The sequence below is a fragment of the Oncorhynchus tshawytscha genome, linkage group LG02 (assembly GCF_018296145.1).
Source record: "Oncorhynchus tshawytscha isolate Ot180627B linkage group LG02, Otsh_v2.0, whole genome shotgun sequence".
In the NCBI taxonomy this organism is placed as follows: domain Eukaryota; kingdom Metazoa; phylum Chordata; class Actinopteri; order Salmoniformes; family Salmonidae; genus Oncorhynchus; species Oncorhynchus tshawytscha.
Window position 1 is genome coordinate 11,350,633 of NC_056430.1, and position 21,818 is coordinate 11,372,450.

Genomic DNA, 21,818 nt, shown 5'->3' on the forward strand with positions numbered 1-21,818 from the left:
AAGTAAAACTCCCTCTGATCTGGTGGACTCACTAAACAGACTCACTAAACACATGCTTTATTTGTAAATTATGTCTGAGTGATGGAGCATGTCCCTGGCTATTTGTAAATAAAAAAGAACTGGAAAATGTGTCCATCTGCTTTGATACACTAGTGGTTACGCTAACCTATCAAGAAAGGAGCTACATGGGGATATTACTCGATTGCAACAAAAGACTGGGCTTTTCTGCCTACCAGATGTCACAACAAAGCCAGTAAAATGTCTAAGGAATATAAGGAATTTGAAATTATTTATACTTGTACTTTTAGTTTTGATACTTCAGTATATTTTAGCAATTACATTTACTTTCGATACTTAAGTATGTTTAGAACCAAATACCTTTACTCAAGTAGTATTTAACTGGGTGACTTTCACTTTTACTTGAGTCGTTTTCTATTAAGGTATCTTTACTTTTACTCAAGTATGACAATTGGGTACTTTTCCCACCACTGATTGTGTCGAATGGAATATGGAACCTCCCAACTGTTTGTTCTTGTTCTTTGTTAGTTTTGTGGGTAAGAAACCATAGAGATACAATTTCTACCTTCATTCTATGGCACATTCTATGTTCTACCTGTTCCAATTTTATGTTCTATCTCTATGTAAAAGGAAGAGTCCCTCTGGTTGGTTGCTAGGACACCATTGTTAAATATTTCTTGACCAGGTATGATCAAACATTCCATTAGATATAACATGTAGTGTGACATGACAGTGTTCTCCACTGTCAGGCTCTTGTTTCTACCAGTAGCCGACACAGCCAGACTGTCAGGCTCTTGTTTCTACCAGTAGCCGACACAGCCAGACTGTCAGGCTCTTGTTTCTACCAGTAGCCGACACAGCCAGACTGTCAGGCTCTTGTTTCTACCAGTAGCCGACACAGCCAGACTGTCAGGCTCTTGTTTCTACCAGTAGCCGACACAGCCAGACTGTCAGGCTCTTGTTTCTACCAGTAGCCGACACAGCCAGACTGTCAGGCTCTTGTTTCTACCAGTAGCCGACACAGCCAGACTGTCAGGCTCTTGTTTCTACCAGTAGCCGACACAGCCAGACTGACAGGCTGACTGTCAGACATGGACAATAAAAAGGCAGCAGAGGATCTGACTGATTACTTTAAAACATTCTTTGGGAACAATCTTCAAAAAGAGCTACTGTAAGTACTACTGTAAGTACTACTGTAAGTACTACTGTAAGTGCACAAGTAGCATAGAACTACTGCAGGAGTTGTTTTTCCGTTGGGATACGCTCCTTTACCAAAATAAATGCTGAAGGAAGCTGTACATTTACACAATAAATCACATTGAGTTGTTTCTGTGTTGTTGTTTATCAGGAAAGCTAACCCATCCACTGATGATGTCTTGGCTCCCACCACTCACCTCATCAGGAAGAGAAGAGAGGAGCTGAACATACACAAGGCCATGGAGGCCCTTCAAGAGGTGATACACACGCACGCACACACACGCTTGCACACGCGCACACACTGACTTCTGACCCTTTGTCCGCTCCTCCTGTGTCTGTGTCTATCAGGACTTTGCCAAGACCCTGATGGCCCAGCGTGTCAGAGATAAAGAGCTGAAGGAGAGGGAGGTTAACGTAAAGGAATACCTCAGTAACTTCAACACATTTCTCCAGGTAAGTGGAGAGGTCTGATAGTAGGACATTAGTAGTAGGACGTCTCAACCTATTGCATGTTCTGACTCTTTCAACCAATCACATACTTTATTGGCTTATTTTAGGCTTGTGTATCAGTTAATATTTTCCATTGAACTCAGCTCAGAGACAGTAGTTCCACATCACACAAACTGATTCCACTCAGCAATCCCCTCCTGCCTTTTTCAGGAGAATAAATTGAAAAACGGCCGTGCATTGAAGACAGCAGTGAAGGAGAGAGAGCTAGCTCGTCAGAAAGCAGCGAACCTACTCACCCTGAGACAGGAGCTCAAGGCTCTCACTAAAGAGAGAGAAAAGATTGGCGCTCTTGTAGAGAAACATGAAATCTACCCCCGCTTTCTAGATAAAGTGGTCAAAGCCAGCAAGCAGGTATTTTATTTATTTATTTATTTCACCTTTATTTAACCAGGTAGGCAAGTTGAGAACAAGTTCTCATTTACAATTGCGACCTGGCCAAGATAAAGCAAAGCAGTTCGACACATACAACGACACAGAGTTACACATGGAGTAAAACAAACATACAGTCAATAATACAGTATAAACAAGTCTATATACGATGTGAGCAAATGAGGTGAGATAAGGGAGGTAAAGGCAAAAAAAGGCCATGGTGGCAAAGTAAATACAATATAGCAAGTAAAACACTGGAATGGTAGATTTGCAGTGGAAGAATGTGCAAAGTAGAAATAAAAATAATGGGCTGCAAAGGAGCAAAATAAATACAGTAGGGAAAGAGGTGCAGTACAGGTGCAGTAATCTGTGAGCAGCTCTGACAGTTGGTGCTTAAAGCTAGTGAGGGAGATAAGTGTTTCCAGTTTCAGAGATTTTTGTAGTTCGTTCCAGTCATTGGCAGCAGAGAACTGGAAGGAGAGGCGGCCAAAGAAAGAATTGGTTTTGGGGGTGACCAGAGAGATATACCTGCTGGAGCGCGTGCTACAGGTGGGTGATGCTATGGTGACCAGCGAACTGAGATAAGGGGGGACATTACCTAGCAGGGTCTTGTAGATGACCTGGAGCCAGTGGGTTTGGTGACGAGTATGAAGCGAGGGCCAGCCAACGAGAGCGTACAGGTCGCAATGGTGGGTAGTATATGGGGCTTTGGTGACAAAACGGATTGCACTGTGATAGACTGCATCCAATTTGTTGAGTAGGGTATTGGAGGCTATTTTGTAAATGACATCGCCAACGTCGGGGATTGGTAGGATGGTCAGTTTTACAAGGGTATGTTTGGCAGCATGAGTGAAGGATGCTTTGTTGCGAAATAGGAAGCCAATTCTAGATTTAACTTTGGATTGGAGATGTTTGATGTGGGTCTGGAAGGAGAGTTTACAGTCTAACCAGACACCTAGGTATTTGTAGTTGTCCACGTATTCTAAGTCAGAGCCGTCCAGAGTAGTGATGTTGGACATGCGGGCAGGTGCAGGCAGCGATCGGTTGAAGAGCATACATATAGTTTTACTTGTATTTAAGAGCAATTGGAGGCCACGGAAGGAGAGTTGTATGGCATTGAAGCTTGCCTGGAGGGTTGTTAACACAGTGTCCCAAGAAGGGCCAGAAGTATACAGAATGGTGTCGTCTGCGTAGAGGTGGATCAGAGACTCACCAGCAGCAAGAGCGACATCATTGATGTATACAGAGAAGAGAGTCGGTCGAAGAATTGAACCCTGTGGCACCCCCATAGAGACTGCCAGAGGTCCGGACAGCAGACCCTCCGATTTGACACACTGAACTCTATCAGAGAAGTAGTTGGTGAACCAGGCGAGGCAATCATTAGAGAAACCAAGGCTGTCGAGTCTGCCGATGAGGGTGTGGTGATTGACAGAGTCGAAAGCCTTGGCCAGATCAATGAATACGGCTGCACAGTAATGTTTCTTATCGATGGTGGTTAAGATATCTTTTAGGACCTTGAGCGTGGCTGAGGTGCACCCATGACCAGCTCTGAAACCAGATTGCATAGCAGAGAAGGTATGGTGAGATTCGAAATGGTCGGTAATCTGTTTGTTGACTTGGCTTTCGAAGACTGTAGAAAGGCAGGGTAGGATAGATATAGGTCTGTAGCAGTTTGGGTCAAGGGTGTCCCCCCCTTTGAAGAGGGGGAGGACCACAGCTGCTTTCCAATCTTTGGGAATATCAGACGACACGAAAGAGAGGTTGAACAGGCTAGTAATAGGGGTGGCAACAATTTCGGCAGATAATTTTAGAAAGAAAGGGTCCAGATTGTCTAGCCCGGCTGATTTGTAGGGGTCCAGATTTTGCAGCTCTTTCAGAACATCAGCTGACTGGATTTGGGAGAAGGAGAAATGGGGAAGGCTTGGGCAAGTTGCTGTGGGGAGTGCAGTGCTGTTGACCGGAGTAGGGGTAGCCAGGTGGAAAGCATGGCCAGCCGTAGAAAAATGCTTATTGAAATTCTCAATTATGGTGGGTTTATCAGTGGTGACTGTGTTTCCTATCTTCAGTGCAGTGGGCAGCTGGGAGGAGGTGTTCTTATTCTCCATGGACTTTACAGTGTCCCAGAACTTTTTGAGTTAGTGTTGCAGGAAGCAAATTTCTGCTTGAAAAAGCTAGCCTTGGCTTTTCTAACTGTCTGTGTATAATGGTTTCTAGTTTCCCTGAACAGCTGCATATCACGGGGGCTGTTCGATGCTAATGCAGAACGCCATAGGATGTTTTTGTGTTGGTTAAGGGCAGTCAGGTCTGGGGAGAACCAAGGGCTATATCTGTTCCTGGTTCTAAATTTCTTGAATGGGGCATGCTTATTTAAGATGGTTAGGAAGGCATTTAAAAAAAATACCCAGGCATCCTCTACTGATGGGATGAGATCAATATCCTTCCAGGATACCCCGGCCAGGTCGATTAGAAAGGCCTGCTCGCTGAAGTGTTTCAGGGAGCGTTTGACAGTGATGAGTGGAGGTTGTTTGACCGCTGACCCATTACGGATGCAGGCAATGAGGCAGTGATCGCTGAGATCTTGGTTGAAGACAGCAGAGGTGTATTTAGAGGGCAAGTTGGTTAGGATGATATCTAAGAGGGTGCCCGTGTTTAAGGCTTTGGGGAGGTACCTGGTAGGTTCATTGATAATTTGTGTGAGATTGAGGGCATCAAGCTTAGATTGTAGGTTGGCTGGGGTGTTAAGCATATTCCAGTTTAGGTCGTCTAGCAGCACGAGCTCTGAAGATAGATGGGGGCAATCAGTTCACATATGGTGTCCAGAGCACAGCTGGGGACAGAGGGTGTTCTATAGCAGGTGGCAACGGTGAGAGACTTGTTTTTAGAGAGGTGGATTTTTAAAAGTAGAAGTTCAAATTGTTTGGGTACAGACCTGGATAGTAGGACAGAACTCTGCAGGCTATCTTTGCAGTAGATTGCAACACCGCCCCCTTTGGCAGTTCTATCTTGTCTGAAAATGTTGTAGTTTGGGATTAAAATTTCAGAATTTTTGGTGGTCTTCCTAAACCAGGACTCAGTCACAGCTAGAACATCCGGGTTGGCAGAGTGTGCTAAAGCAGTGAATAGAACAAACTTAGGGAGGAGGCTTCTAATGTTAACATGCATGAAACCAAGGCTATTACGGTTACAGAAGTCATCAAAAGAGAGCGCCTGGGGAATAGGAGTGGAGCTAGGCACTGCAGGGCCTGGATTCACCTCTACATCGCCAGAGGAACAGAGGAGGAGTAGGATAAGGGTAGGCTAAAAGCAATAAGAATTGGTCGTCTAGAACGTCTGGAACAGAGAGTAAAAGGAGGTTTCTGGGGGCGATAAAATAGCTTCAAGGTATAATGTACAGACAAAGGTATGGTAGGATGTGAATACAGTGGAGGTAAACCTAGGTCTTGAGTGATGAAGAGAGAGATATTGTCTCTAGAAACATAATTGAAACCAGGAGATGTCATCGCATGTGTGGGTGGTGGAACTAATAGGTTGGATAAGGTATAGTGAGCAGGACTAGAGGCTCTACAGTGAAATAAGCCAATAAACACTAACCAGAACAGCAATGGACAATGCATATTGACATTAAGGAGAGGCATGCTTAGTCGAGTGATCAAAACGGTCCAGTGAGTAGAGAGGTTGGTTGGGGTCACGGCGATTTAGACAGCTAGCCGGGCCATCGGTAGCAAGCTAGCATAGGATGGAGGTCTGTTATTAGCCACCTCGTGCGTTTCCGTCGGTAGGATTAGTGGGGTTTTGTGTGGTAGAGGGGATGAATCCAAATCACACAAAGGTAATGAGAGATATGATAAGATGGAAGAGACCATCTCCCCGTAGAGGGGGTTCCGTGTGGTAGAGGGGATGCATCCAAATCACACAAAGGTAATGAGAGATATGATAAGATGGAAGAGACCATCTCCCCGTAGAGGGGGTTCCGTGTGGTAGAGGGGATGCATCCAAATCACACAAAGGTAATGAGAGATATGATAAGATGGAAGAGACCATCTCCCGTAGAGGGGGTTCCGTGTGGTAGAGGGGATGCATCCAAATCACACAAAGGTAATGAGAGATATGATAAGATGGAAGAGACCATCTCCCCGTAGATGGGGTTCCGTGTGGTAGAGGGGATGCATCCAAATCACACAAAGGTAATGAGAGATATGATAAGATGGAAGAGACCATCTCCCCGTAGAGGGGGTTCCGTGTGGTAGAGGGGATGCATCCAAATCACACAAAGGTAATGAGAGATATGATAAGATGGAAGAGACCATCTCCCCGTAGAGGGGGTTCCGTGTGGTAGAGGGGATGAATCCAAATCACACAAAGGTAATGAGAGATATGATAAGATGGAAGAGACCATCTCCCCGTAGAGGGGGTTCCGGTTTGTACTGTATAGTTGAGGAGGCAGTGTGAGCTAATTCTCTGGTCTGATGTTGGCTTGGTGGAACTGACACCGATACTGAGATTTCGAAGAATCTCCATGAGTTTCTAACATATTTAATGGAACTAACTTCCATTATTAAGCCATTGAGAGAAGTATGTGGTAGATAGTCAGGTCAGGTCAGGGGTGGCCAATGCTATTCATAAGGTTAAACTAATAAACTGCTCATCATGATGTGTAATGGTCAAATCAGAGGTTTTAGAGCAGGGCTGGAACAAAAGCCTATACACCAAGTAGCTCTCCAGGAGGAGGATTGGCCATCCCTGACCTAACCTGACCCTCAGTCTAATAGGCATGGGTGGAGTGAGTACCCCTAACCTAGAGTAACCATTTTGTGAACATTATTCTAATTGTGTTAGAATCCTCTCAGTTCCAGGAGGCGTGGCAGGTGATGTCCAGGGTGGACAGTCTGGTCCAGACCAGGGAAGAACTACTGATTAGCATCAAGCAGAACCAGGAGTGTTGTGAGACGGCCCGGACCCAGCTGACCCAGTACCTGGAGCAGAACGACGACCGCCTGCTGCACTACAACAACAGGCTGGCCAAGCTACAGAGGATTCTGGACAGAGTACGCAGTGAGACCATGCTATGGGTGAGGGGACAGCAGTGAACAGACATGAGGCTGTGCAGATCAATCAGCCCCAAAAATGTATCCAACCTTTATGTCGAGACCTGGGTCTCTTTCATAGATGAGCCCTATATACACATCAATATACGCTACACACATCACTACACACCTCAATATACACATCAATATACACTACACACATCACTACACACCTCAATATACACATTAATATACACTACACACATCACTACACACCTCAATATACACATCAATATACACTACACACATCACTACACACCTCAATATACACATCAATATACACTACACACATCACTACACACCTCAATATACACATCAATATACACTACACACATCACTATACACCTCAATATCACTACACATCACTATACAATCACTTTACACATCATATATACACACATCACTATACACATCAATATCACTATACACATCACTCAATTATCAATATACATCAATCATTTCACTTTACACATCAATATTTACACCAATACACAAAAAGCTAAACACAATCATAGAAAACAAACACATTTTCCAGTAAAAAGGACCCCAAGCAGCCTTTTGTAGAGTAAAATAAAGGTTGTATTGCCCGAGAGGCACCAAACTTCAGAACGTCTTGGAGATCATTTCACAAGCAAGGTGCTAAAAGCAGATGTATCTAACTCAGTGGAGATCGAGAGTTAGCCATACCTGACCCTGGCTCTGGAATCTGGTACGTCTGTAAGTTTAACAATGAAGTAAGGTAAGGAGGAAATTCATGCAAACCAAATGAGTGCATTGCATTGACCTACAGACTTCAAAGAGGGTCAGTCTACCTTTTGATACAGAATGCATTGATGTGTACTGAACCTATCGCCCGTAACAAAGCAAAGTGGCAGCTGCATTCATATAGACAATATCTCCATAGTCTATAACCGGTATGAATGCTAACTGAATTATTTGTTTGCTGCTATTTAATGAAATGCATTACTTATTCCTATAAAATAAGCTCATTTTAATTAATAATTTCTTAACTAACTCATCAACATAATAGCTTTTTGTCAACCCAGATACCCAGATGTATATAAGCGGTCATCAAATCAAATCAAATGTATTTATAAAGCCCTTCGTACATCAGCTGATATCTCAAAGTGCTGTACAGAAACCCAGCCTAAAACCCCAAACAGCAAGCAATGCAGGTGTAGAAGCACGGTGGCTAGGAAAAACTCCCTAGAAAGGCCAAAACCTAGGAAGAAACCTAGAGAGGAACCAGGCTATGTGGGGTGGCCAGTCCTCTTCTGGCTGTGCCGGGTGGAGATTATAACAGAACATGGCCAAGATGTTCAAATGTTCATAAATGACTAGCATGGTCCAATAATAAAAAGGCAGAACAGATGAAACTGGAGCAGCAGCACGGCCAGGTGGACTGGGGACAGCAAGGAGTCATCATTTCAGGTAGTCCTGAGGCATGGTCCTAGGGCTCAGGTCCTCCAAGAGAGAGAAAGAAAGAGAGAAAGAGATAATTAGAGAGAGGACACTTAAATTCACACAGGAAATCGAATAGGACAGGAGAAGTACTCCAGATATAACAAACTGACCCTAGCCCCCCCGACACATAAACTACTGCAGCATAAATACTGGAGGCTGAGACAGGAGGGGTCAGGAGACACTGTGGCCCCATCCGAGGACACCCCCGGACAGGGCCAAACAGGACGGATATAACCCCACCCACTTTGCTAAAGCACAGCCCCCACACCACTAGAGGGATATCTTCAACCACCAACTTACCATCCTGAGACAAGGCCGAGACAAAGTGGTGACACAATCAATGAGAGCACGATCCAATGTACATATGTATAAATCATCAGATACATTTGTTACATGATTTGGAGAATAACAAAGGCTTTCTACAAAGCAATGAAGGCAGAGACTGGTTAGCGTGGGGGCAAGAGCATACACAACAGTGTCATCTGCATAACGTTGTACTGTATGTAAAACATTTTTTTACAGATAGACCAACATTGTTTAAATAGACAGTAAAAAGTACAGGACTAAAATCGATTCCTGTGGGACATCCTTCGTAAAATGAAGGAAACCTGACTCAACACCATCAGAAAAAACACGTTGTTGCCTCCCGAGTGGCACAGCGGTCAAAGGCACTGCATTGCAGTGTTGCGGCATCACTACAGCCTGGGGTTCGATAACAGTCCGTGACTGGGAGTCCCATAGGGCTGCGCACAATTGGCCCAGCATCGTCCTGGGGTAGGGGAGGGTTTGGCCGGGGGGGACTTTACTTGGCTCATCGCGCTCTAGCGACTCCTTGTGGCGGTCCGGGCGCCTGCAGGCTGACTTCGGTTGAACTGTGTTTCCTCCGACACAGCTGGCTTCCGGGTGTTAAGAAGCGCTGCTTGGCGGGTCATGTTTTGGAGGACGCATGACTCCACCTTCGCCTCTTCCCGAGCCCGTTGGGGAGTTGTAGCGATGAGACAAGATCGTAATCACAAAATTGGGGAGAAAAAGGGGGTGAAAAAGGGGGTGAAAAAGCCACATTGTGTCCTGTATGTCAAGTAATGTTTTAACCAATTACATGACACATGATCCATTCCGATTGCAGACAATCTTTGAATCAGTAAAGAGTGATTCATCAGTATGGAAAGCCTTGGATAAGTCAATAAAGAGGGAAGCACAGTGAAACCCGACACTTAAAATACACCTTGTTGCTAGGAAGGATGTAAACTGACAGATGATTAATGATTCTAAAATTGTTGCTATGCAAGACAATTTTGAGACGGGCGATCATTATTTAGGTTGGAGGGGTCACTACCTTTGTGGAGAGGGAGCACAAACCCTGGGGATAGCACCAGAGATAAGCGCCAGACTCCGCAATCAGGAGAGCAGAAAGATACAGCCAGAAAAGTTTAAGCAAATCAGCCGCAGTTGATTTATTTTTTACATTAATCTTAACCCATCTAGTAGATCACAAGTAGAAAGTTGTTGAAATGAATACAAAGATTCAGTAGAAGTTGACTGATCTCCACTGAGCCAACTGGAGGTTGGGAGAGGGAAAGAGCAGTCGACTGATTGACCTGGGTCAATTAAACCACAATTTCTTTCAAATAAAAATCCTGCAGAGATAAAATGCTGATTAAAAGCATCACTTATCTAATTTTTCTCAGTAACGATTCGAGAGTCTGACACAACTTGCTTAGGCAGGAAAGGGGATGGAATTCCCAGGCTTCAGTGTACTAACTGTTTTCCAAAATATAGACATGAGGGCTGCACACACAGACCAGTCTTTCCTTTAACTCTCTCATCTCCCCCTCTTCATGTGTGTTTCTTCACTCAGGAGTCCCGGTGGGCTCACATCCAGAATTCGGCAACTACGAAGGCCATGCTCCTGGGCACCATCAAGATGGCCACCGCCAACCTGTACCAGACTACCAGCAAGAAGGCCCAGGATGGGTGGGGTGAGGTCGCTCTGAAGGACACTCTCAAACAGCTGGATAAGGTGTGTGTGTCTGTGTGTGTGTGACCATGCTAAAGGTGCAGTTTAGTAACAGGCTGTCTACAGACCACTCTGCAGATATACTGTAACTATTTATATTTCTTATGTCACTGAAGATCCTTCTGGGAAAAATAAAATTCATCTATTTACGGTATTCATTTGTACAGAAAGTCCTAATGACATATCAGACAAGAACGTACCAGAAACCTTGTAGGCTATCAATGACTGATCTTTCAAACGATGTCCTTCACCTGCAGGTTCAGAAATTCCTCTCCAACCTCATCTGTATTTGGGAGGAGGTCAACCAAGTACAAACAACACAACATTTCCAACCCTAACCGGGCCTTACCCTGAATCATATTCACACTCTAAACCCTCTTACTAAAGACTGACATAAAATGACCTGACTTACCTGTCATTTAAGACTATTCATTCAATTGATCTAAAATACAGTAGGGTTACAACAGATAATAGTGAGTTTCCTCACAGTGACCAGTAGAGGGGGCCATTGTTATTCTGAATAGACAGTGTTTATACTAGGTAGTTCTCTCTTTCTCCCTCCATCTCTCTCTCTCTCTCTCTCTCTCTCTCTACTACTGCCTCTCCTCCTCTTCCCTTCCTTCCCCTCTCTCCCACTCTCTGGTCTTATAACTGCAATAACGAACTAAACGAATGAAGTATATATGAAGTGTGGTCTCTCAGGGAGCGTCAGTGGCCTCGTTATGATGCTGTGACAGTCTTTAGAATCCAGAGACAGACTGCAGAGTCAGAGAGCCAGTCAGGGGCCTCATTATGATGCTGTGACAGTCTTTAGAATCCAGAGACAGACTGCAGAGTCAGAGAGCCAGTTAGGGGCCTCATTATGATGCTGTGACAGTCTTTAGAATCCAGAGACAGACTGCAGAGTCAGAGAGCCAGTCAGGGGCCTCATTATGATGCTGTGACAGTCTTTAGAATCCAGAGACAGACTGCAGAGTCAGAGAGCCTGTCAGGGGCCTCATTATGATGCTGTGACAGTCTTTAGAATCCAGAGACAGACTGTAGAGTCGGTAGTCAGTAGGAGCTCAGGCTACTTTGAAGGCTACAGTGTGGGTGGTGCTCTAAGCATGTTAAAATGTTCTCATCTGGCACTAAATATGCATTTGGCGACTAGTGAAATGCAGGCATAAACTCATACAAATGAGACACGCCAACTGCTCTACGGCCTACGTTCTCCTGGTGCTGTTCAACACAAGCACAAAGTGATGAAGACTAGATGTGACATGTTCACTGTGTACAGGTTGCAGGTATATTGCTTGAAAAACGAGACTGATTATTAATTATGTGCCTCTGCTCATAAGTCAGATAGACTAACAGAACGTGAACAGCGGCCCTCCCTTTCTGTCACGTTGGTATGTGACAGGACCTAGATGTAGCGTTATGAGCAATGATATATACAGTACCAGTCAAAGGTTTGGACACACCTACTCATTCAAGGGTTTTTATTTATTTGTACTATTTTCTACATTGTAGAATAATAGTGAAGACATCAAAACTATGAAGTAACACATATGGAATCATGTAGTAACCAAAAAAGCGTTAAACAAATCAAAATATATTTTATTGTCACGTTGGTATGAGGAGATTCGGGAGACAGGCGCAGGAATGCGTAACAGTGTTTTTTTATTCAGCCCAAATTACGGCGTGCCGTGTAAAGGCACAGGGACAAAGACCAAACAAACACATAACTTAACACAGGGTAGAAACCCAAAACAAAAGAGCGAGGAGGACCTTTAATAAATACATGTGGAATAGGGGACAGGTGCAATGACACCGGCCTCGAGGGCGATCACAGGAACGCAATGCGGGTCGATGAGGAGCCGATGCAGCTGACGAAGTTGCTGCGGTGCCGGACGGACCAATCGCAGCGTTGTCAGATGGGCCATTCTTGCTGTCTCCCTCAATGGTCGATTATACTGTCACGTTGGTATGAAGTATCGGGAGACAAGGGCAGGAACGAGTAATAAGGGTTTTTATTCAGCTCATATTACGGCGTCCGTGTAGAGGCACGGGGACGAAGACCTAACAAACACGGACACAAAACACAGGGTTGAAACCCAAAACAAAAGAGCGAGGAGTACCTCTAATAAATACACACAGGATGAGACCCGTAATCATCTGCGCAATCCACAAGGGCACGAAAGCCCAAAATACACAGCACAGGTACTCACATGCGCCAACGGACATTGTAACAATAATCAACAAGACCATGGAGAAAAAAGGGAACATATATAGAAATACAATCAGTGAGAATAGGGGACAGGTGTGTGCAATGAAAGTTCCAGAGGGATCAGTGACATTTATATTTGAGATTCTTCAAAGTAGCCGACCTTTGCCTTGATGACAGCTTTGTACGCTCTTGGCATTCTCTCAATCAGCTTCACCTGGAATGCTTTTTCAACATTTTGAAGGAGTTCCCACATATGCTGAGCACTTGTTGGCTGCTTTTCCTTCACTCTGCGGTGCAACTCATCCCAAACCATCTCAATTGGGTTGAGGTCGGTGATTGTGGAGGCCAGGTCATCTGATGCAGCACTCCATCACGCTCCTTCTTTGTTAAATAGCCCTTACACAGCCTGGAGTTGTGTTGGCTCATTGTCCTGTTGAAAAACAATTGATAGTCCCACTAGTCCCATCCATTCATCTACTCTGCGTATCACAAAGACACGGTAGTTACGTCATTTCCGGTCACAACTTGCAGGCTTGTTTTCGAGTTGCTGTGCGTTTTGTTGCCAACCTGTTTTGCTACCTGACAACTTTACGGTTTTCACTTTTTAATTACCGTTCATATATTTATTTATTTTTTCCTCAACTTTTTCAACTTTTTCACTCCGGACGCTTTATCTGGACACGATTCGTCAGGACCTCCAACAGCCGAAGCTAAGTAGTAACATTAACATGATGCCTTCTAATTGCAGCCGCTGTACTCGCCTTACGGTGAGGATAGCTGTGCTGCAAGCCCAGCTTCAGACGCAATCGTTAGGCAAGGGTAATTTCAGTGTAGGAAAGGATGAAACAGCGTCTGTGCCACCAGTAAGTACAGATAGTAGTATAAATCCCCTGACACAGTCCCCGCAGCCGGACAACTTTCTCACGGTTTCTGGAAGGAAATGCTGTAGGAACGCTCAACCGGTGTCGCTCATTCAGCCGACAGAAACTTTCAACCGGTTTTCCCCATTAAGCAGCGGGTCGGAGTCAGAGGCCGATTCTTCTCTGGTCTCTACTACTCCCGTTACGGGGTCTGAGACGCCGAAGCTTCCCACCATTAGCTCTGACAAATTGAAAACTCTAGTCATTGGCGACTCCATTACCCGCAGCATTAGACTTAAAGCGAATCATCCAGCGATCATACACTGTTTACCCGGGGGCAGGGCTACCGACGTTAAAGGCTAATCTGAAGATGGTGCTGGCTAAAGCTAAAACTGGCGAGTGTAGAGAGTATAGAGATATTGTTATCCACGTCGGCACCAACGATGTTAGGATGAAACAGTCAGAGATCACCAAGCGTAACCACCTAACTGAGGATCTCAATTTAACCTTGCGCAATACCCTAGATGCAGTTGCACCCCTAAAAACTAAAAAAAATTCTCATAAGAAACTAGCTCCCTGGTACACAGAAAATACCCGAGCTCTGAAGCAAGCTTCCAGAAAATTGGAACGGAAATGGCGCCACACCAAACTGGAAGTCTTCCGACTAGCTTGGAAAGACAGTACCGTGCAGTACCGAAGAGCCCTTACTGCTGCTCGATCATCCTATTTTTCTAACTTAATTGAGGAAAATAAGAACAATCCGAAATTCCTTTTTGATACTGTCGCAAAGCTAACTAAAAAGCAGCATTCCCCAAGAGAGGATGACTTTCCCTTTAGCAGTGATAAATTCATGAACTTCTTTGAGGAAAAGATTATGATTATTAGAAAGCAAATTACGGACTCTTCTTTAAACCTGCGTATTCCTCCAAACCTCAGTTGTCCTGAGTCTGCACAACTCTGCCAGGACCTAGGATCAAGAGAGACGCTCAAGTGTTTTAGTACTATATCTCTTGACACAATGATGAAAATAATCATGGCCTCTAAACCTTCAAGCTGCATACTGGACCCTATTCCAACTAAACTACTGAAAGAGCTGCTTCCTGTGCTTGGCCCTCCTATGTTGAACATAATAAACGGCTCTCTATCCACTGGATGTGTACCAAACTCACTAAAAGTGGCAGTAATAAAGCCTCTCTTGAAAAAGCCAAACCTTGACCCAGAAAATATAAAAAACTATCGGCCTATATTGAATCTTCCATTCCTCTCAAAAATTTTAGAGAAGGCTGTTGCTCAGCAACTCACTGCCTTCCTGAAGACAAACAATGTATACGAAATGCTTCAGTCTGGTTTTAGACCCCATCATAGTACTGAGACGGCACTTGTGAAGGTGGTAAATGACATTTTAATGGCATCGGACCGAGGCTCTGCATCTGTCCTCGTGCTCCTAGACCTTAGTGCCGCTTTTGATACCATCGATCACCACATTCTTTTGGAGAGATTGGAAACCCAAATTGGTCTACACGGACAAGTTCTGGCCTGGTTTAGATCTTATCTGTCGGAAAGATATCAGTTTGTCTCTGTGAATGGTTTGTCCTCTGACAAATCAACTGTAAATTTCGGTGTTCCTCAAGGTTCCGTTTTAGGACCACTATTGTTCTCACTATATATTTTACCTCTTGGGGATGTTATTCGAAAACATAATGTAAACTTTCACTGCTATGCGGATGACACACAGCTGTACATTTCAATGAAACATGGTGAAGCCCCAAAATTGCCCTCGCTAGAAGCATGTGTTTCAGACATAAGGAAGTGGATGGCTGCAAACTTTCTACTATTAAACTCGGACAAAACAGAGATGCTTGTTCTAGGTCCCAAGAAACAAAGAGATATTCTGTTGAATCTGACAATTAATCTTAATGGTTGTACAGTCGTCTCAAATAAAACTGTGAAGGACCTCGGCGTTACTCTGGACCCTGATCTCTCTTTTGAAGAACATATCAAGACCATTTCAAGGACATCTTTTTTCCATCTACGTAACATTGCAAAAATCAGAAACTTTCTGTCCAAAAATGATGCAGAAAAATTAATCCATGCTTTTGTCACTTCTAGGTTAGACTACTGCAATGCTCTATTTTCCGGCAAACCCGGATAAAGCACTAAATAAACTTCAGTTAGTGCTAAATACGGCTGCTAGAATCCTGACTAGAACCAAAAAAATTTGATCATATTACTCCAGTGCTAGCCTCTCTACACTGGCTTCCTGTCAAAGCAAGGGCTGATTTCAAGGTTTTACTGCTAACCTACAAAGCATTACATGGGCTTGCTCCTACCTATCTCTCTGATTTGGTCCTGCCGTACATACCTACACGTACGCTACGGTCACAAGACGCAGGCCTCCTAATTGTCCCTAGAATTTCTAAGCAAACAGCTGGAGGCAGGGCTTTCTCCTATAGAGCTCCATTTTTATGGAACGGTCTGCCTACCCATGTCAGAGACGCAAACTCGGTCTCAACCTTTAAGTCTTTACTGAAGACTCATCTCTTCAGTGGGTCATATGATTGAGTGTAGTCTGGCCCAGGAGTGGGAAGGTGAACGGAAAGGCTCTGGAGCAACGAACCGCTCTTGCTGTCTCTGCCTGGCCGGTTCCCCTCTTTCCACTGGATTCTCTGCCTCTAACCCTAATACAGGGGCTGGGTCACTGGCTTACTGGGGCTCTCTCATGCCGTCCCTGGAGGGGGTGCGTCACCTGAGTGGGTTGATTCACTGTTGTGGTCATCCTGTCTGGGTTGGCGTACCCCCCCTTGGGTTGTGCCGTGGCGGAGATCTTTGTGGGCTATACTCAGCCTTGTCTCAGGATGGTAAGTTGGTGGTTGAAGATATCCCTCTAGTGGTGTGGGGGCTGTGCTTTGGCAAAGTGGGTGGGGTTATATCCTTCCTGTTTGGCCCTGTCCGAGGGTGACCTCGGATGGGGCCAAAGTGTCTCCTGACCCCTCCTGTCTCAGCCTCCAGTATTTATGCTGCAGTAGTTTATGTGTCGGTGGGGGCTGGGGTCAGTTTGTTATATCTGGAGTACTTCTCCTGTCCTATTCGGTGTCCTGTGTGAATCTAAGTGTGCGTTCTCTAATTCTCTCCTTCTCTCTTTCTTTCTCTCTCTCGGAGGACCTGAGCCCTAGGACCTGAGCTCCAGGACTACCTGACATGATGACTCCTTGCTGTCCCCAGTCCACCTGGCCATGCTGCTGTTCCAGTTTCAACTGACCTGAGCCCTAGGACCATGCCCCAGGACTACCTGACATGATGACTCCTTGCTGTCCCCAGTCCACCTGGCCATGCTGCTGCTCCAGTTTCAACTTCCACCTGACTGTTCTGCCTTATTATTATTCGACCATGCTGGTCATTTATGAACATTTGAACATCTTGGCCATGTTCTGTTATAATCTCCACCCGGCACAGCCAGAAGAGGACTGGCCACCCCACATAGCCTGGTTCCTCTCTAGGTTTCTTCCTAGGTTTTGGCCTTTCTAGGGAGTTTTTCCTAGCCACCGTGCTTCTACACCTGAGTATTGCCCACAAAGATCTCCGCCACGGCACAACCCAAGGGGGGGGCGCCAACCCAGACAGGAAGATCACATCAGTGACTCAACCCACTCAAGTGACGCACCCCTCCCAGGTATGGTATGAAAGAGCCCCAGTAAGCCAGTGACTCAGCCCCTGTAATAGGGTTAGAGGCAGAGAATCCCAGTGGAAAGAGGGGAACCGGCCAGGCAGAGACAGCAAGGGCGGTTCGTTGCTCCAGAGCCATTCCGTTCACCTTCCCACCCCTGGGCCAGACTACACTCAATCATATGACCTACTGAAGAGATGAGTCTTCAGTAAAGACTTAAAGGTTGAGACTGAGTTTTGCGTCTCTGACATGGGTAGGCAGACCATTCCATAAAAATTGAGCTCTATAGGAGAAAGCCCTGCCTCCAGCTGTTTGCTTAGAAATTCTAGGGACAATTAGGAGGCCTGCGTCTTGTGACCGTAGCGTACGTGTAGGTATGTACGGCAGGACCAAATCAGAGAGATAGGTAGGAGCAAGCCCATGTTATGCTTTGTAGGTTAGCAGTAAAACCTTGAAATCAGCCTTTGCTTTGACAGGAAGCCAGTGTAGAGAGGCTAGCACTGGAGTAATATGATCACATTTTTTGGTTCTAGTCAGGATTCTAGCAGCCGTATTTAGCACTAACTGAAGTTTATTTAGTGCTTTATCCGGGTAGCCGGAAAGTAGAGCATTGCAGTAGTCTAACCTAGAAGTGACAAAAGCATGGATGAATTTTTCTGCATCATTTTTGGACAGAAAGTTTCTGATTTTTGCAATGTTACGTAGATGGAAAAAAGATATCCTTGAAATGGTCTTGATATGTTCTTCAAAAGAGAGATCAGGGTCCAGAGTAACGCCGAGGTCCTTCACAGTTTTATTTGAGACGACTGTACAACCATTAAGATGAAGAGACCTCTGTTGGCATGTCTTGTGGGGTATGCATGGGTGTCTGAGCTGTGCACTAGGTGGCAGGTAGCCTAGTGGTTAGAGTGTTGGGCCAGTAACTGAAAGGTTGCTATATTGAATCCCCGAGCTGATAAGGTACAAATCTGTTGTTCTGCCCCTGAACAAGGCAGTTAACAGTAAATAAGAATGTATTCTTAACTGACTTACCTTTTTAAATGAAACATTAAACAGACATATCTGTGCTTTCAACATGTGAATACCTTTCACAAATACAAGTAGTGATGAAGTCAATCCCTCCTCCACTTTGAGCCAGGAGAGATTGACATGCATATTATTAATGTTAGCTCTCTGTGTACATCCAGCCGTGCTGCCCTGTTCTGAGCCAACTGCAATTTTCCTAGGTCCTTTTTTTTGTGGCACCTGACCACACGACTGAACAGTAGTCAAGGTGAGACAAAACTAGGGCCTGTAGGACCTGACTTGTTGATAGTGCTGTTAAGAAGGTAGATCAGCACTTAATTTTGGACAGACTACTGATGTATCAATTATTATTATTATTTTTTAAACATTTTATTTCACCTTTATTTAACCAGGTAGGCTAGTTGAGAACAAGTTCTCATTTACAACTGCGACCTGGCCAAGATAAAGCAAAGCATTTCGAGACATACAACAACACAGAGTTACACATGGGATAAACAAGCGTAGTCAATAACACAATAGAAAAAAAATAAAGTCTATATACTGTGTGTGCAAATGGCGTGAGGAGGTAGGGCAATAAATAGGCCTTAGTAGCGAAGTATTTACAGTTTAGCAAATTAACACTGGAGTGATAGATGATGAGCAGATGATGATGTGCAAGTAGAACTGGAAGGAATGGCGGCCAAATGAGCTGTTGGCTTTGGGGACAACCAGTGAGATATACCTGCTGGAGCGCATGCTATGGGTGGGTGTTGTTATCGTGACCAGTGAGCTGAGATAAGGTGAAGCCTTACCTACCATGGACTTATAGATGACCTGGAGCCAGTGGGTCTGGCGACGAATATGTAGCGGGGGCCAGCTGACTAGAGCATACAGGTCGCAGTGGTGAGTGGTATAAGGGGCTTTGGTGACAAAACGGATGGCACTGTGATAGACTGCATCCAGTTTGCTTAGTAGGGTATTGGAAGCTATTTTGTAAATGACATCGCTGAATTCGAGGATCGGTAGGATAGTCAGTTTTACGAGGGTATGTTTGGCGGCGTGAGTGAAGGAGACTTTGTTGCAAAATAGGAAGCCGATTCTAGATTTAATTTTGGATTGGAGATGTTTAATATGAGTCTGGAAGGAGAGTTTACTGTCTAGCCAGACACCTAGGTATTTGTAGTTGTCCACATATTCTAAGTCAGAACCATCCAGAGTAGTGATGCTAGTCGGGCGGGCGGGTGCGAGCAGCGAATGTTTGAAGAGCATGCATTTGGTTTTACTAGTGTTTAAGAGCAGTTGGAGGCCACGGAAGGAGTGTTGTAAGGCATTGAAGCTTGTCTGGAGGTTTGTTAACACAGTGTCCAAAGAAGGGCCAAATGTACACAGAATGGTGTTGTCTGCGTAGAGGTGGATCAGGGAATCACCAGCAGCAAGAGCGACATCATTGATATATACAGAGAAAAGAGTCGGCCCGAGAATTGAACCCTGTCGTGCCCCCATAGAGACGGCCAGAGGTCCGGACAACAGGCCCTCCGATTTGACACACTGAACTCTGTCTGAGAAGTAGTTGGTGAACCAGGTGAGGCAGTCATTTGAGAAACCAAGGCTGTTGTGTCTGCCGATAAGGATACGGTGATTGAGAGTGTCGAAAGCCTTGGCCAGGTCAATGAAGAAGGCTGCACAGTACTGTCTTTTATTGATGGCGGTTATGATATCATTTACTACCTTGAGCGTGGCTGAGGTGCACCCGTGACCAGCTCGGAAACTGGATTGCACAGCGAAGGTACGGTGGGATTCGAAATGGTCGGTGATCTGTTTATTAACTTGGCTTTCGAAGACTTTAGAAAGGCAGGGCAGGATGGATATAGCTCTATAGCAATTTGGGTCTAGAGTGTCACCCCCTTTGAAGAGGGGGATGACCACGGCAGCTTTCCAATCTTTAAGGATCTTGGACGATACGAAAGAGAGGTTGAACAGACTGGTAATAGGGGTTGTGACAATGGCGGAAGATAATTTTAGAAAGAGAGGGTCCAGATTGTCTAGCCCAGCTGATTTGTACGGGTCCAGGTTTTGCAGCTCTTTCAGAACATCTGCTACCTGGATTTGGGTGAACGGGAAGCTGGGGAGGCTTGGGCATGTAGCTGTGGGGGGCTGTTGGCCGGGGTTGGGGTAGACAGGAAGAAAGCATGGCCAGCCGTACAGAAATGCTTATTGAAATTCTCGATTATGGTGGATTTATCGGTGGTGACAGTGTTACCTAGCCTCAGTGCAGTGGGCAGCTGGCAGGAGGTGCTCTTATTCTCCATGGACTTTACAGTGTACTAAAACTTTTTGGAGTTAGAGCTACAGGATACAACTTTGTGTTTGAAAAAGCTAGCCTTTGCTTTCCTGACTGACTGCTTGTATTGGTTCCTGATTTCCCTGAAAAGTTGCATATCGCGGACTATTCGATGCTAGTGCAGTCCACCACATGATTTTTTTTGTGCTGGTCGAGGACAGTCAGGTCTGGAGTGAACCAAAGGCTATATCTGTTCTTAGTTCTACATTTTTTGAAAGGGGCATGCTTATTTAAGATGGTGAGGAAATTACTTTTAAAGAACAACCAGGCATCCTCAACTGACGGGATGAGGTCAATATCCTTCCAGGATACCCAAGCCAGGTCGATTAGAAAGGCCTGCTCGCAGAAGTGTGTTAGGGAGCATTTGAAAGTGATGAGGGGTGGTCGTTTGACCGTAGACCCATAGCAGAGCAGGCAATGAGGCAGTGATCGGTGAGATCCTGACTGAAAACAGCAGAGGTGTATTTGGAGGGCAAGTTGGTCAGGATAATATCTATGAGGGTGCCCATGTTTACGGATTTAGGGTTGTTCCTGGTGGGTTCCTTGATAATTTGTGTGAGATTGAGGGAATCTAGCTTAGATTGTAGAACTTCCGGGGTGTTAAGCATATCCCAGTTTAGGTCAACTAGCAGAACGAATTCTGAAGATAGATGGGGTGCAATCATTTCACATATGGTGTCCAGGGCACAGCTGGGAGCTGAGGGGGGTCTATAACAGGCGGCAACAGTGAGCAACTTATTTCTGGAGAGATTCATTTTTAAATTAGAAGCTCGAACTGTTTGGGCATAGACCTGGAAAGTATGACAGAACATTGCAGGCTATCTCTGCAGTAGATTGCAACTCATCCCCCTTTGGCAGTTCTATCTTGACGGAAAATGTTGTAGTTGGGGATGGAAATCTTAGAATTTTTGATGGCCTTCCTTAGCCAGGGTTCAGACACTGCAAGGACATCAGGGTTGGTGAAGTGTGCTAAAGCAGTGAGTAAAACAAACTTAGTGAGGAGGCTTCTTATGTTAACATGCATGAAACTCAACACTATACAATATGTTTTGACCATGACAGTTTATAATGACAGTTACT

At 45.0% G+C, this 21,818-nt stretch overlaps 1 protein-coding gene across 1 annotated transcript in view; it reads left to right on the forward strand.

The window, feature by feature from the left end:
* Positions 1-1,109: 1,109 nt before the first annotated feature.
* LOC112263158 (coiled-coil domain-containing protein 42-like) overlaps positions 1,110-21,818 on the forward strand; it is a 23,914-nt gene continuing 3,205 nt past the window's right edge. The window contains exons 1-6 of the mRNA XM_042305006.1: positions 1,110-1,189; positions 1,367-1,472; positions 1,564-1,668; positions 1,876-2,076; positions 6,942-7,163; positions 10,501-10,616. Of these exons, the coding sequence (XP_042160940.1) occupies positions 1,110-1,189; positions 1,367-1,472; positions 1,564-1,668; positions 1,876-2,076; positions 6,942-7,163; positions 10,501-10,616 (830 nt within the window). The remainder of the gene's footprint in view (positions 1,190-1,366; positions 1,473-1,563; positions 1,669-1,875; positions 2,077-6,941; positions 7,164-10,500; positions 10,617-21,818) is intronic.